The following is a 15,964-nucleotide window of genomic DNA, read 5'->3' as shown; positions in this document are numbered from 1 at the left end:
TCAGTCAATCTGTGTAAATACATTTAACAATACATGTACATGTTTGATTGCCTGGAATAAATTATATATAAATAATTGAAGAACAGGGTCTTAGCAGTGTAACAGCTGTTTTATTGAACAAATTAATCTTTAAAAAATAAACAACAAACAAACAAAGATGTCACTTGCTTCCCCTGAATATATTAATAAACTTAAGAGGTTTCATTTTAAATGCATTCATGGGAATGTTCAATACTGTCACCTATTCAGGCTCATAAAATTAAGTGTAAAAAAACAAAACCACACACGCATTCAGAGGAACCATCTTTCTAATTCCGGTATGAACATTTAACTCTTCAGTTGTGCTCTGTTAGTGGTTTCTCTCCTCCTACCCATGTCCTTCGCCCAGTCTTACGTAAAGTGACATCACAGCTGTTTTGGTCAAGCGTGTTTGTATTTGAACTCAAGTCGGCAAAACCCTACTGTCGTGGTGCTAAAAGTGCAGACAGTAAAGTGTATGTTTAATGGTAGGCATAAGCAACAGTTAAGACTATTAATGTTTTCTGATCGTTCTGTCACGATTATGGCCGTGTAAAACCAAAGCCTTTTGCTGTCAAACATCTTTGTAGTGCATCAGTAGTACATGTATATATTCTGTATTGATAATACAGAAAGTAAGGACATGCATTGACATTAGTAGTGTTTGTGCAAGTTTTCAGCAACACACTTGCTCTCACAATAAGTATTTCTACATGTAAGCCCTGTTCTTGTATGCAAGTGTACCTCAACGGCGTGTTGTTATAGTGATGCTGACTGAGGTATGATGGACTGTTCATTGGTCACTAATGTAAACAACCAACGTCATTGGCCTTTAAATGTTTAGGGGGCGAACTTTCACCCGTCCACCTCCCGCAGTGTGCGGCCCATCTTGGCCCCCTGCACTCTGACCCCTACAGCATGACCACGCCTGACAGGCATGGCTCTAAGTGGCGGGCCCTTCGGGTCGTGGGTCACAGGACGTCGGGCAGGTAGAGTGAGCAGAGCAGCATGTTCTGGCCCAGGGCTGGGAAGCGACGGAAAGCCTCCCAGGCGTCGGTGAAGATGTTGTACTTTAGGAAGACGCGGTGCTCCAGGCTGGTGGGCAGCCCCACGTCGCGGCTCATGATGTAGATGCCGTCGTTGTGGAGCGCGCACGTGAGATTCAGGCCCGACTTGGACGTGTTCTCCTTGAGCTGCAGCCACTCGCCCGTGCGCACGTTATACGACTGCACGGTCAGCATGTCCTCGGCGTGGCCGGCCCGCCGCTGCCCGTCCGTCGCACACTCCAGCTCGTGCGTGTAGCCGCCCACCAAGTAGATGGTGTCCTCCACTGACAGCATCTGCTGCTTGCGCACGTGGGCCGAGCACGTGTGGAACACGGACCATGTGTCGGAGGCGGGGCAGTAGCGTAAGACGTTAGTGTTCCTGTCTGCTGGAGGAAATGATAGTTTTCACTTGTCCCACCTGTCGCACTAAGTGCACCAGTAGCAGGAAGTGCACTTTGTCTTTAGCACGAGATGTAGCAGCTTGTGCTTTTGTGGAGCTTATTTTTCACCGTTTTATTCTGCATCTTTTACTTGTTGGACACTGAATTGCAAAAGAATTGTTTTGATGAAGTGCAGAGAAGAACTACAATATTCAGATTACTACAATCTCATCTACTTTGTGTCATTACAACACCATCTCATGGATGCATGTATGCGTGTGTGCGCGCATGCGTGTATGTGCATGAGCATATGTGTAGGTGTGTGTGTGTGTGTGTGTGGTGCATGTGTCCTCTCTGATAAGACTACGCACCTCTGGCTGTGTAGCCCCCCATGACATAGATCATGCCTTGGCATTCACAGGCTGAGAACTCAGCCAACGGGTCCGGCATGGAAGAAACACAGATCCACCCATCCTGCTCAGGACTGTAGCACTCCACAGTACCTAAACAATGCCCCCCCACAGCATACAGCCTCCCACACACTGCCACCAGCTTAAAGTTAGCCCTGGGCACAAACACAGCACTTAGGGGTCAGACAGGCTAGCGCTTAAAGCACACTGCAGTCAGGCCTGTATGTTGTATATAGGCTGATATAAATACCTTTTCTGGTTCAGAGATGATATGTGGTTCCATTCATTCTTACAGGGATTGTAGCAATGTCCGGCAGAGATTTCTTGACTTGTCATTCTGTACCCGCCGACGATGAAAAGGTAGTTGTCCAGCACTGCAGAGCCGTATCCTCTGACGTTGACCATGTCCGGGGGCAAGTTGTTGGCGAGCGGCTTCCAGCGCTGCTCCACTTCTCCATAGCGTAACATGGACCACGGTTCGTCCTGCTCGGCTAGATCCAGACAGGTGCCCATGAAGGCTCCGATTGCCACCAAAGTGGCCGTTCCTCTCATGCGCATTTCTCGGACCTGCACTCTCAAAGAAGCTGGCAACATCTGAAACTCTGGCCTGCGCAGCATGGGGTGATAGTAGCAAGCCATGAACTTGAGGCAAGCTGTCCGCAGATCATGCGTCCCATAGATTTCAGAGAGCTTGAAGAGCTCAACACAATTGTCTAGTCTGATTTCTGAAAGGAGAAGTTTTAAAATGGATGTCACTTGTAAAAAAGATGCTGTTTCGATCAGGTCCTCCAGTGTTTCGTTAACAACCTGAACTTTGGAGGTGTTGATGAACTCGAGGACCAGCTCCAACCCTGCAACACTCAGACCCTGCAGCTCAACACAATCTTCTCCAGACTCTCGCATCCCAGAGCTGTAAAGGGCGCGGAAGTAATCGCTCTTCTCAATTAATTTGCTCTTACTCACGTTATACGTTTTGTCAGCCATAACAATCTCAACAGTTTGTTCCGGCGATGACATGGTTGCCTTTGGTACAGCGCTAGTTTTGGCATGAAACGTAGTTATTGGTGTCCGATGTAGATACGGTCTGCGCTGCTATTCCCACTGGCCTGCCGAACCTCACCGGTTCTGTAGTCTATATATGGAAATGTTTAGCCCATCGATTCAGGGTCGAGTCCGCTTTGAACACGAACTCGTACAGGCACACATTAAATCACAAACTGGTTAAAGACGTGTGGCATTTTGCAAAACATGCTTGAAGAAACAAAAACTTTTAACATGGTAACTATATATGGTGGTTAGCTAGACAAACGTGCGTACGTTCGCATGCTAGCATATTCCTTTATTTTAATTATTTATTTTAATTTCCATATAGCAAGTAACGTAGTTTGTGTTTTATCTGCCCCACTGGCTGTAGGAACCGTCTGTCTGGCCCAGAAGGTCTCAGATCAGCGGCCGCCATGTTACGTCCGCGCTGCTTCCTGTTTGGTCTCCTGCTGACGTCACTACGCTGCTCAATAACCACGCCTTCCTTCGCGCGGGACTTTTATTTATTTATGTATTTATTCATTTTACATTTATTCACAGGTCATTTTTCTTGTATTGAAAATCTTAAAATTATTAAAAGCATAAATTTCGTATCCCCTCAGTATACTTAAAAAAATTTAAATAGTAAACTAGTGTTCTGCAAAGGACTTTTATTCACCATGTCGGTCCGTTCAAATATTAATCTCGGGTGGAAAAGAGCTTTCCACAATCATTTCAAAATAACTTGTAATTATCTCTACAGGGACATCTGAACATTTCTAACACTTTTACACGGACTTTATCTTGAGTGGCGGTGTAAGTGGCGGTGCCGATGCCCCAGCGTGTGGGTCCGGCCCGGCTCACAGGTTCGTGCTCCTGTTCTGCTGGGTTCGTGTAATCCGCGGACGCGCAGCTGCGTTTATAAACATGTTAGAGTAGGTTCGAGCAGCCAGCTCCCTTTATTCACCAACTGTGCAAGCCGTACCGCATTATTCTGACGGAATGGGGGAGAAGCCTTTGAGAGTGTAAGTTTATGTTTGATTCGTGAATCACATTTGCTTCGTTTTATTCCACTTTTGCGAGAAACGTTGGAACTCGCCACCCGACTACGTGCTAAAGTGAACCCACGTGTCACTCTGTAGAAACGTGTTAATTTTCTTGTTTGTGTTACTCCTCGTCCTGCTGTAGCCTTGCGTGTGGGGACGTTGGAGGGAAAATCACTGCATTGTTCAACCGGGTGAACACGATACAAAAGAAGAGCGGGCAGTTTGATGTAAGTGTGTGTGTGTGTGTGTGTGTGTGTGTGTGTGAGACTGTGTAGGTAACCGAGTGTGTTGTGCAGTCACGTGGAAATAAAGACCAGGTGTGTTTATCATAATTTCTCTTACAGTTATTGTTATGTGCTGGTGATTTCTTTGGGACGTCTCCAGAGTCTGAAGCTGAGTGGGAGACGTACAGGTCTGGCGCTCAGAAAGGTCGCTGTCTTACTGTTTCACATGCTCATTTCCATTACGTTAACTGAAACTCGTTACGTTAACTGTAACGCGTTACGTTATTGGCTTTCCGTTACGTTATTGCCTTTCCGTTACGTTAACTGTAACGCGTTACGTTATTGGCTTTCCGTTACGTTAACTGTAACGCGTTAACTGTAATTCGTTACGTGATTGGCTTTCCGTTACGTTAACTGTAACGCGTTACGTTAACTGAAACTCGTTACTTATTGGCTTTCCGTTACATTAACCAGGGTTGCCAACTCTCACGCATTGAGCGTGAGACACACGCATTTGACCGTTTACACACGCTCTCACGCCACACTTGCGATTTCTCACGCCGAAAAAAAGATCTAGTTATATCGATCGCGATATAATACTTAATTTGTGTCCATTTTTACACCGCCCCGGTAACAATTTACCCCGTTACGTTACATTTCCGTTACGTTAACTCTAATACGTTACGTTATTGTCTTTCCATTACATTACCTGAAGCACGTTACGTTAACTGAAACACGTTACATTATTGTCTTTCCATTACATTAACTGTAACGTGTTATGTTATTGTCTTTCCGTTACATTAACTGTTAACACATTACGTTATTGTCTGTTTACCGCTGAATGTGTTTCTTGTGCTTCACTCACTCAGCGCCCATCCACACGTACGTGCTTGGAGCCGCCCGTCAGGAGACCGTGAAATATTTCCCAAGCTCTGATGGTTGTGAATTGGCCGAAAATATCATATATTTAGGTTCGTTTTTCTTACCGATAAACATTAAACTTGCATAGCTGTTTTGGTGGCTGTTGGGCTGTACTGATTCTTGTTTGTTTTGCTTAGGGCGACGGGGTATTTTCACTGGGGCTTCTGGACTCCAGATTGCCTACGTCAGTGGCAGAGAGGCACTACAGGATCCAGCACCTGCACACTGTTTTACCCCAAAGGATCTCACAGCCTTAGTCACTCCTCTCACCTCTAACTCCAAGTTTAAAGGGGTTGACATCCTCATGACCTCTCAGTGGCCTCGAGGAGTGTGGCAGTATGGGAATAACCCGGCAAGTACTTCCTGTCCAAAATATCTGAATGAAAGCTCATTGGCATTAAACCTATTAAAATGTATCTATTTTTTTCAGAGTAGTTCCAAATGGACTAGGGTGTTTTTTGTTTAATGTTTAAATTACAGACAGAGTAGAGTTACAGACAATGCAGAAATTATGCCTTAAGATTATATACTGTGTCTATGGGAAATACATATATTTAGTTATATTTTTGAACCAAGCCTTTGACAAAATAAATCCTAAAACCTAAAACTATTAACTATTCCATGCTAAATAAAATGTTTTAGAAGTTAAACACCCTTATTCTATTAATGATGTCTTATACGTGTGTGTGTGTGTGTGTGTGTTTAGGAAATTGATACAAAGTTTTGTGGAGTTTCCTCCGTTGCCAATCTAGCAGAAAAGCTGAAACCTCGCTATCACTTTGCAGCTTTGGAAGGGGCTTATTATGAGCGCCTGCCGTACAGGTCTGCCTCCATGCACCTCACTTCAGACTTTTATTTAAGCCTTACTAGATAGACTCCAATACACCTTTTGCTTTATTTCTGTTTGTACAGAAACCATGTGGTTCTACAAGAGAATGCACAGCACGTCAGCAGATTCATTGCACTGGCAGCAGTTAACAACCCTGGGAAGAAAAAGGTAGAAAATGGTTGCACCATTTCATAGTGCTGAGATAAGTGAAGCATAAGGAGGTCTTCATTCATCATGTTTGTTTGTTCTCTCTTAGTATTTATATGCATTTAACATCGTCCCAATGAAGAATATGGACCCTACAGAGTTGATCAAACAGCCTCAGGATGTCACGGAGAACCCTTACAGGAAAGGCAGAAAGGAGAAGCCTCCTCCCTCTGCAGCTGCCCAGGTGCTGTGTGCTTTTCACTTTTTTTCTCCAGAAATCTCCAGAACATTCTGCAACACACATTTCTTCCACGGCTTATTTTTGAGGCGCACCTGGACGTTGGTCCGGCTGCGTAGGTCGGAGGTGTTGACGGTGCACTCTGTGTGGAGCAGGAAGAACCTCCATCTCAGTTCTTCTTTGACCTGGGCCAGAAGAAGAAACCACAGCAACAGCAGCAGGGCGCGTGGAGGAAGAGGCAGTCGGACGGGGACGCGTCCACTCTACCAAAACAGCCCCGCAGGCCACGTGAGTTGTGTTCCTATTGACCATAATGGAGATGAGCTCGCTCATAGCCTTGTTGGTGATCTTTGGTTAGATATATAATGAGACTCTAGTGCTGAAGATGTGTGAAGATGGCCTTGTGTGTCGAATGGCTTTTGTATAATCTTGATATGATTCATGACAAATAAGTGAATCATACACAGAAATTTAATTGTGGTCATTCACACTAACACTTGGTTGAACCGATGAAATCTGTCCAATGCAAACACCTTTATTTGCAGTTAAACTGGCTTAGTATTACCAGACAGTACCAGACAAGTTGAATCAAGATAGATCCTGAACCTGAATCTAGAGACAGAATCTTGACTCAGGATAGATCTTGGCTTGGCACACAGTAACGCTCTCTCCTTTGCCAAGCAGCTCAACCTACTGGACCCTGCTGGTTCTGCTTAGCCAGTCCTGAGGTGGAGAAGCACCTGGTCATCAGTATCGGGACGCATGTGAGTTCTGAGGATGTGCATACACTCTCCAGAGCTTGAGAAGTCAGGCCTCTGGTTCTGACACCTCGCAGAAGACCTAATCCACTTCATTAGAGTTCCAGATCCTTCAGGGGTTTGGCATGAGCAGTGTCTTGCCTTGCAGTGTTACATGGCCGTGGCCAAGGGCTGCCTCACTCCAGACCACGTGTTGCTGCTGCCCATTGGACACTACCAGTCGGTGGTGGACCTGCCCTCCGACGTGGTGGAAGAGCTGGAGAAATACAAGAGCGCCATCAGGAAGTACCACAAGAGCCGCGGCTGGCGCTGCATTCTGTTCGAGAGGAACTACCGTAGCCAGCACCTTCAGCTACAGGTGCCTCCACGACCCTGTTCTTCTGTTCCCTACAGCCCCTATAGAGTAGTACAGTGATAGCCAAACACTGATTTATTGTACACGTACATTCTGTTCTCAAGCACGTGCTACACCTAGTCCGCGTTTCCTCTGTGCACGACTTTAGTGGATCCTGTTTGTTGTGGAACGCTTCGAACAGGGGAACGATCAGTCAGTCTATTGTAGCAGAAAGCCTTCCGCTAGCCGCCATGTTTGACCTTGCTGAGGAAACAGCAGGCGGGTGTAGCACGAGGTTACCTGTGGCTGCTGCACGAGCAGGCGGACCCGATGAGACCCAGGGTCAGTCCAGCAGCGCCACAAAAAGCAAACCCATTTGAGCCGGGCTCAAAACGCTCATGCAGCAGGGTAGAGAGCCGAGAGGCCCCGGTCCTTCCCTGCCCCCGGGCTCAAGTACATTCATCAGTCATCAGTTTAAGTCTGAGCGGACGGTCAGCGTCTGCCCTGAGGAGTCAGCAGTCTGAGGGACCTGCTCCCGATGATGACCGTCACCAGCTCAGCGAGCGGTGACCCTCGCGATGCCACTCTGAACCCATCCTTCAACCCTGGTGCTAATTTCCGAGCTCCGGTCAAGGTCTTCACAGCGTCATCTGAAGACAGAACAGTGTTTTTCCATTGCTGTGTTGGTATCGGCACGTGTTCGTTTCAGGACCAGGATGTGTTGCATGTAGCTGATTATGATGTCAAAAGTAATGCCTGCCAATGTCATGTGTACACCACACCGGTGGCAGGTGGTGCCTGTGCCCATGGAGCGGTGCAGTACAGAGGACATCAAAGAGGCCTTCATGGTGCAGGCTCAGGAGCAGCAGATGGAGCTGATGGAGATCCCAGAGCACACAGACCTCAAGCAGGTAGTACACCCCTTGGCCCAGGTGAGTCCAGCTCCGGTTCTGACTGCCCGAAGTCCAGCACGGTTTGCTGGTATCCCTATTCAGAATCAAGAGCTGGACCAGATGTATTACCGGATGTAAACAGGAGTGTTTGTGTCAGGAGACCCCCAGACTGTGCTGGTCTCTGGGCCTCCAGGGCTTGAGCCGGGCCCTCCTGCTGTGCACGCATGCAGTGAAGGAGCAGGTGGTGCTGTCCCACCAACCTGTCCAGACAATGAGGAGGAGTTGCAGTGCGTGTGACGGGTAGACTGGCCAACAGACGGAGAGGGAAACGTGTGCTGCCAGGGAGGCTGACGTTACTGAAGTGTCAGTAAAGTGCTTAAACTGACTGTTTGCCTTCTGCTTTTCAAGATTGCTCCACCAGGAACTCCGTACTTCTACGTGGAGTTAGACACGGGCGAGAAGCTGTTTTATCGCATCAAGAAAAACTTCCCGTTGCAGTTTGGCAGGTATACACTGAAATATGTGAACATGGTTGCACACACTGGTCTTATGCAAACATTTTGAGTTGTGTGTGAGTGTTTGTGTGTTTGTTCCCCTTAGGGAAGTTCTGGCGAGCGAAGCAGTATTGAATATCCCGACACGGTCAGACTGGAGAGAGTGTAAATACAGCAGAGATGAGGAGGAGACTCTGACCAAACAGTTCCGTTCTGATTTCCAGCCTTTTGATTTCGCCCTGGACGACTGAGGAACGGGCCACGCATCACACACGTTAGCTGTTTTTCATGACCAGTACACATTTTTCAGATTTTCTTTTTTAATACTTTTTAAGTGATGTCATCACAGCCCTTTGCTCTTACGACTTTGCTCAGTGACTGTGAGACAGACTGGAGCGTTTCAGTAATGGATGGTGGACCTTCCTTTGCTGGCTTGTTTTTAAATCAAAGTTTGGGAAATAACAGTTCATTAAAATTGTATATTTAAGAATTGTCCTTTTTTACCTTGTCCCAAATAAAAATTATTTTTAACTGTGTGCACTCTGTATATGTTTGTGTAAGAAGTATACTTTTGGAATATTTTCAAATACATTAAATACTTTATTTATAAGTAGTCCTTCTCTTCAAGGGTAGTAGGCTACCATTTTCATTATAGAACCGAGTCTGTTATACACACCCCAGGTTCATTGCAGTGAGGGCTGTGTGCCACCATGCTAACAATATCTACTAATCGGTGGTCCTGGGGTCAGAAACAAAGCAGTACAGGGTGCATGTCATGCTGTGTGTACTTGTACACAAAAATTAATCCAAATTACGTTTATGTAATAAAGTAATCAGTGTAGATAGAAGGCTAGTGTTTCTAATAAAATGGCTGGAAGTTAATGCATAATTGGAGTTTGGGGGGTTAGATTTATTCTTGAATGCATCTGACGTTAAGCACAAATATTTGTATTGCAGGAAAGAAACACAAATAAATTTATATTTACGTGTTTTTGTTAGTATTTTTCATCTTTGACACGTTTCCATTTTACGGGATACACGTCTAGTTAATTTATTTCCTAGGACTTTTAGTATGGCGTTCGAGATTGACGTTTCAGCAGTGTCACGTGTCATCAAAAGTCACGTGAAGAGAAACGCAGAACGATTCCTGCACGTTAAACTGCTAAAGCGAGCAAATCAATTCAAGTCATCAGATTTCTCCTTATTAACATTATTAGTGTTGGTCGAAAACATCTGACGAGTATTTAGCATGGATGAGGATGGACTGCCGATTGTGGGCTCGGGGGTTGATCTTACAAAGGTGAGTGAGTTATTCGCTTTGAGTTCATAACGATTCGTACCTAGTGAGATTTCCCGAGGATTGTTTACAGTTTGATAGCAAATGGAGCCAAACGACACACTCACAACCACTATCCAGCTCACAACCACTATCCAGCTCACAACCACTATCCAGCTCACAACCACTATCCAGCTCATAACCACTATCCAGCTTATAACCACCCCAGCTCACAACCACTATCCAGCTTATAACCACCCAGCTCACAACCACTATCCAGCTTATAACCACCCAGCTTATAACACCCATTCAGCTCATAATCACTCAGGTTATAATGACTATCCAGCTTATAACGCTCGTGCAATTTATAACCACTCTCCAGCTTATAACACCCATGCAGCTCATAACCACTATCCAGGTTCATAACGCCCATGCATCTTATAGCCATTATCCAGTCTAGTCTGTTGTAGCTCATTCACAGCTGTTCAGTGCGTTTCTTCTATATGTGTATGTTTGTTAGGTCCCAGCCATTCAACAAAGAAGAATAGTTGCTTTCCTAAACCAGTTCATTGTACACACAGTTCGGTTTCTCAACCGGTTTTCAACTGTTTGTGAGGAGGTAAGTCATCTGGTCATCTAGTCAGCTATCTAACTAGTTAGTTGGCATGTTCTGTTGATACTTGTAATCATTTGTAATATGTGAATATACTATTAACTTACGATGGGGTTCACAGTACTTGTACCATGTCAAACAGCTTTTTTTAAACAGTTTTTTTTAAACTAAATGTTTTATGTGTTGAAGGAACAGGAAGCTTTTTCTAGCCTTTTGTGGGCATTTTCAGAAACTATTAGATCATTATACTTACTGCTGTGTTTGTTGCTTATGCTCTATTGTAGAAACTTGCAACAATATCATTACGGATCCAGCAAATTGAAACAACACTCAGCATCTTAGAAGCAAAGGTAAATCTGTAGCAGCTGATCAAACTTATAAACCACACTATATCTGCAGGTACACGGGTAAGATACGTAGAGATAATAATCTTTGTGAAGTACACAACATTTCCAGAGAAACTACATTTCAGAAAGAGTTCCTTCATCAATATATATACGCGTGTGTGTATACATATATAATATTAGCGGTGGGCCGTTCTTTCTTTTTCTGCTCTCTATAAAGCTGACTGTGAGACTATGTTGTTAATTCCAGTATACTTGTTTGTGTGTATTAATTCGATTACACATAACTAGCTTGAAAATGTAGTAACTCCGGGTACATGGAATTTCATCTGTGGGTTAGCCGTAGCTCTCGATGTTACAGACATTAAACCTTTTTTAACTCACTTTGAAGCTGTCCTCAATCCCGGGGCTGGAGGATGTGACTGTAGATGGGCTGGCTCACAGGCCTCCCACAGAGACCAATGGGCTAGCAGTGGAACCCAGCAGCACCACAGCCTCTACTGGTCCTTCTGCTCCCGCTGAGGTAGAAAACACCCCCTCCAAAAATGCCTTTGAGAGAATTTGAATTTAACTCTTCTGTGACTCAGTGTCTGTCTGAACTGTATGTACCTGAGCACAGCTGTCAGTGTTCCAGAAAATGTGATATCACTTACCCATTTCACAAGCATGAACGCTGCAGTGATGTATAAGCAGGAGAATAAGCCCAGGGTAGTGAGAATATATTTGAACAAGTAGTCAAATTAAACTTTATGATGTATACTGACACATTCCTCAAAGTCTGACCAGGGAGAAAAACACCCACGCAAACTGTTGCAATTCCAGCTGAGCTAAATTCATTTATCAACCAATCAGTTTCTGTAAATTATTAAAGTCTGATTTTTTTTCTTCTTTTTATTTATTTTCAGTGATGAGCACATATTTAATTACCTTGTTTGCAGAGTGGTCATGGACAACAACAAGAGAGCCCTCTAGAGCACAAGGCAGGAGTTGTGGCAGACAATATAATGACTGTAGCCAAGGACCCAAGATATGCCAGATATCTCAAAATGGTTCAAGTGGTAGGTCTCAAATTTTTTTGCTGTTCAGTTACAGTATAGTTTTTATCGTTGTTTTATAACTACGTACAACACATCATATTCTAGCTGTTTAGGCTTAATATTGCTAAAAGGTGCTTCAAGTTAATTGCCAGTACTGTTTTCTCTTAATTCTAAGGGCGTTCCAATAATGGCAATAAAAAACAAAATGATCCTTGAGGGTTTGGACCCAAGTCTCTTAGAGTGAGTATTTCCAGCCCTTGTTGTCATCTGTGCAAATACATTTGCCTGAGTCCAGTTGACACAGTTGCTTTATGATCTCCCCAGTTCACCAGACGCCCCTGTTCCAGACTTCTGCAAGAAGGCAACAGTAGAACAAGATGATGACAACTCGGGCAGCGAATCATCTTTCAGCGACTGATTGATCCCGCCCCTGCAGCCAGGAACTTTATATTGAACAGGCATTCTCATGCATTCATGAGACCTGCTTAGCACTAATCAGGGTAAATGTACCAGCAGTACACATGCCCATGCTATGGAGAGGTGAGGCACTGGCAGGTGGACTGTGAGTGTTGCTACTAATAGCATAGGAGTGACTTAGATGTGCCTTGGATGTGGTTGAGGCAGGTTGTGTCTCTGACAGTGGTATATGTTCAAGCTTGGAGAGTGGACCATCACTGGAAGAGGAAACGTGTGGAAAGAAGCAGACCGTTACATTTACACTGCAAGACCTTCATGGAAACAAAGTTGTTGTTTTTTTTTTTATGAGTGTTGGTACATACTTGATTTAATAATTGTAGATGATGCATCAGTGTTATTGGTTGGAAAAAAAAGAGTAAATGTATTATTGTATTGATTTAAAATTTGTGTGGTGTCCTATTTGACCATAAATATTATATAGCTAAAATTTATAATGTGAAGAAGTTTCCAGGTAAAGTGTGTCTCGTTTGGACACTGCTGACTAAATGCATGTTCTTAATAGTAAAAGAAGGTATTTTAATACACATTTTTTAATACACATTTTTAAATGCACCCTCAACAAAGTTTTATTTTAGAACTTTAGTTAATATACAATATACCTAGTTAACCAGGAGCAGTGGCTGCTAAATTACAATTTTGAATGTAATATCTTCACTACATAATATTCAGTGGTCCGTATGCCATTGCTGGAAACAGTTGTACGTAGGCACAATGGCACATTGCATTTTGTGCAGTATACAGGCGTCTTCGTTTGCCGTCCTTCCTTTTTGCATTGCTCACACTTCTTCCATCCAGTTGAATCGTCTGTAGAAAAGAATGCAGGCATGCACTTCACATTCTGGGCTTTCTGGACCGAGGGGCCTACAGAGGGCTCTTGAACTGAAGAGACTGTCACATCTGATGATGTCCTCCAAATGTTTGCAAGTTCCATCAAAAGTCTTTCTCTGAATATCTTTTGTGTGATAGAGTCGTGTCTGTTTATTTTGGCCAACTCCTGGTGCAAAATGAAGCTGTTGACAATAGCAATATCAATAAAACGGAAAAAAAATGTCTTGAACCACTTCTTGGACTTGTGAAGAACATTGTATTATCCTATCAGTGCATCTGAAAGATCAACACCACCCATGTTTTTATTGTAGTCTTTGACTGCAGCAGGATGGAATGGCAGCTGTACCCCACTCACCTTGCTCATTTTTAATTCTTTGGTTCACTGTGTCCCCTGTGTAGACCTTGTGCATTGTGGAACACATTCTCCATCCACTTGACGAAAAGCAGATGTTCCTCTCTGTACCAGCGGATGGTTCCTCTCTTGGCTGTCTTTGTAAAGTCGTTTCTTTTTACTAGTGGAATGCTTCGTGAATTGGTACGGATGGTGTCACATGCTAGTGTTCGTTCCTTCAGCAGGTAAAAAAAAGGGTTCCGCTTGTGTAGAAATTGTCCATGTACACCTTGTATCCGGTGCCTAATAAAGAATATTCGTGCAATGTTTTGACTGAGTCATAACCAAGTCCTTTTCCGGATGTGATGGAAGACTTTCCCTCATACACAAAGAAATTCCAAGTGTACGCACTTGCTGAATCAGCGAGAACAAAGAGTTTGTGGGCAGTCATGGCCTAGCGGTTAGGGAACTGGTCTTGTGACCAGAGGGTCGCAGGTTCGATCCCCAGACCTGAGGCCATGACTGAGGTGCCCCTGAGCAAGGCCCTTAACCCTCAATTGCTCACTTGTATAAAAAAAATTGAGATAAAAAAAATGTAAGTCGCTCTGGATAAGGGCGTCTGCCAAATGCCATAAATGTAAATGTTGTAGCCCCATTTGGTGGGCTTTGCATTCATATACTGTTTTAGGCCATTTCTTACTTTAGAAGCCACCTTACATTGACTTTTTTCTCACAATTTTGACTTTAATCTCACAATTCTGAATTTATTCTCACAATTCTGACTTTATTCTCAGAATTGTGACTTTAATCTCACAATTCTGACATTAATCTCACAATTCTGACTTTATTCTGACAATTCTGACTTTAATCTCACAATTCTGACTTTATTCTCACAATTCTGACATTAATCTCACAATTCTGACATTTTTTTCTCACAATTCTGACTTTAATCTCACAATTCTGACTTTTTTCCAAGTACCCACAATTCCGAGATGACAGTGCTAACCATCACAGCACCATGCCACCTGTGGTATTTTATAATAGTGTATATTACTGGACAGGGTACAGTTATCTAGTTAATACTGAATAATGTCCTGACACAGAGAAGAGTGATACAGTGTGATCGCAGTTGGTACGATCTCCTGTACCATTCCTTACAGCGGAGCTGAATGAGTCTGTTGTTAAATGTGCTCCACTGTCTGACCAATCGATTATGGAGGGGGTGTGAAGAAGTTCAGGACACCATTTCTCAGACGTGTGCTTACCTGAGATGTATGTTGTCTCAACTCGTGTCCCAAGTGCTCTTGGCTATAAATGTTGCAGCCTTCAGCTTCACGACAGATATGTGGAGCTCAGATATAAGTCCCTGCACAGTGCTGCACTGCTGTACAGTGGATTGACACAGATTTCAAGTGCATTTGGAAGTCAGTGATGATGCAAGAAATATGGCCAAAGCTCTTGAAGACAGTAATCTGAAAAGCAAACAGTGTATGGCCCGCGTTCTGCGGCTAGCGGTCAATGAGGGACTGTTGTGTCAGTGCAGTATTGCAGATATGAGTCATGGCCTGGTGTTTAGGGAACTGGTCTTGTGACCAGAGGGTTGTGGGTTCGATTCCCAGACCTGAGGCCATGACTGAGGTATCCCTGAGCAAGGCCCTTAACCCTCAATTGCTCACTTGTATAAAAATTAGATAAAAATGTAAGTCGCTCTGGATAAGGGCGTCTGCCAAATGCCATAAATGTAAATGTAAATATGAAAGCGATAGGCAGGAAAATGGTAGGCCACTTGAGTATTCTCCGCTTGCCTATGAGTGCCTATGACCTGCCGTCAAAACATCTTCAACAAGATGCAAGCACAAGTTTTAACTGTACGAATGAGAACATCTCTCTGTACTCGCCCCCTTTGATCAGCTCATCTGTTGATCACAGAAGAAATGATCCAGGCAGAGTTGGATTTAGGAAAGCCACTTGGTGGTGGAGATGCTTCACAGGACACACAGCGCAGAAGAAGGGAGTGACAGCGTGGAGAAAAAAGGGCTCGTACAGGTGAGCTGCACACACCCTCACTGTCTGACATGTTGGACAAGATTCTCCAATATCCCAAATAACAGGCATATAACGGGCTGCTCAACAGTTAGTCTTCATCCCAAGGAGCCACGATGCTCTTGGATATTGGGGAACCAATCAAGGCCGCTTTCCCGACCTGGCACAGATGACACACAGGTAGGCTACATGTTGGGATGGGAAAGGAATTAGAGTTTATTATTCTATAATGTTTATTCTTCATTCCCATGTGT

The 15,964-nt window shown here is 44.1% G+C and overlaps 3 protein-coding genes across 4 annotated transcripts; 2 read left to right on the top strand and 1 right to left on the bottom strand.

The window, feature by feature from the left end:
- Positions 1 to 90: 90 nt before the first annotated feature.
- Positions 91 to 3,334, bottom strand: klhl42 (kelch-like family, member 42). Of its 2 annotated transcripts, none has more exons than XM_077006800.1 (3): positions 2,105 to 3,334; positions 1,816 to 2,009; positions 91 to 1,450 (listed from the first exon to the last, which is right to left on the bottom strand). In XM_077006800.1, the coding sequence occupies exons 1-3, from the start codon at positions 2,869 to 2,871 to the stop codon at positions 990 to 992; spliced, it is 1,422 nt and encodes a 473-aa protein (XP_076862915.1). In that variant the 5' UTR covers positions 2,872 to 3,334; the 3' UTR covers positions 91 to 989. The 2 variants fall into 2 exon arrangements, with proteins under 2 accessions (XP_076862915.1, XP_076862916.1); XM_077006801.1 differs by having other exon boundaries at positions 91 to 1,447.
- Positions 3,335 to 3,569: 235 nt separating this feature from the next.
- Positions 3,570 to 9,297, top strand: cwf19l1 (CWF19 like cell cycle control factor 1). The gene is made up of 14 exons (XM_077006799.1): positions 3,570 to 3,902; positions 4,066 to 4,150; positions 4,268 to 4,352; positions 5,017 to 5,118; positions 5,206 to 5,420; positions 5,775 to 5,890; positions 5,981 to 6,065; positions 6,154 to 6,288; positions 6,438 to 6,570; positions 6,967 to 7,046; positions 7,189 to 7,398; positions 8,166 to 8,285; positions 8,676 to 8,773; positions 8,868 to 9,297. Exons 1-14 carry the CDS (start codon positions 3,880 to 3,882, stop codon positions 9,010 to 9,012), a joined length of 1,632 nt encoding a protein of 543 aa, XP_076862914.1. The 5' UTR covers positions 3,570 to 3,879; the 3' UTR covers positions 9,013 to 9,297.
- A 571-nt stretch (positions 9,298 to 9,868) lies between these two features.
- washc3 (WASH complex subunit 3) lies at positions 9,869 to 12,891 on the top strand. The gene is made up of 7 exons (XM_077006798.1): positions 9,869 to 10,061; positions 10,558 to 10,656; positions 10,935 to 11,000; positions 11,386 to 11,517; positions 11,933 to 12,052; positions 12,207 to 12,271; positions 12,356 to 12,891. The coding sequence occupies exons 1-7, from the start codon at positions 10,011 to 10,013 to the stop codon at positions 12,447 to 12,449; spliced, it is 627 nt and encodes a 208-aa protein (XP_076862913.1). The 5' UTR covers positions 9,869 to 10,010; the 3' UTR covers positions 12,450 to 12,891.
- The last annotated feature ends 3,073 nt before the right edge of the window (positions 12,892 to 15,964 follow it).

The sequence above is a fragment of the Brachyhypopomus gauderio genome, chromosome 5 (genome assembly GCF_052324685.1).
Source record: "Brachyhypopomus gauderio isolate BG-103 chromosome 5, BGAUD_0.2, whole genome shotgun sequence".
NCBI lineage: Eukaryota > Metazoa > Chordata > Actinopteri > Gymnotiformes > Hypopomidae > Brachyhypopomus > Brachyhypopomus gauderio.
This window is presented reverse-complemented; position numbering and strand designations above follow the sequence as displayed.

Bases quoted from the DNA above. Each gene is read 5' to 3' on its own strand.
- klhl42 (XM_077006800.1), bottom strand. From the start codon at position 2,871: ATGTCATCGCCGGAACAAACTGTTGAGATTGTTATGGCTGACAAAACG. The intron at 2,010-2,104 runs GTATTTATATCA...GTTTGTGCCCAG, and splicing joins TCATCTCTGAACCAGAAAAG to GGCTAACTTTAAGCTGGTGG. The intron at 1,451-1,815 runs GTGCGTAGTCTT...CATTTCCTCCAG, and splicing joins GGGGGGCTACACAGCCAGAG to CAGACAGGAACACTAACGTC.
- cwf19l1 (XM_077006799.1), top strand. From the start codon at position 3,880: ATGGGGGAGAAGCCTTTGAGAGT. The intron at 5,119-5,205 runs GTTCGTTTTTCT...TGTTTTGCTTAG, and splicing joins CGAAAATATCATATATTTAG to GGCGACGGGGTATTTTCACT. The intron at 8,286-8,675 runs GTAGTACACCCC...CTGCTTTTCAAG, and splicing joins AGCACACAGACCTCAAGCAG to ATTGCTCCACCAGGAACTCC.
- washc3 (XM_077006798.1), top strand. From the start codon at position 10,011: ATGGATGAGGATGGACTGCCGATTGTGGGCTCGGGGGTTGATCTTACA. The intron at 12,053-12,206 runs GTAGGTCTCAAA...CTTAATTCTAAG, and splicing joins ATCTCAAAATGGTTCAAGTG to GGCGTTCCAATAATGGCAAT. The intron at 12,272-12,355 runs GTGAGTATTTCC...TGATCTCCCCAG, and splicing joins TTGGACCCAAGTCTCTTAGA to TTCACCAGACGCCCCTGTTC.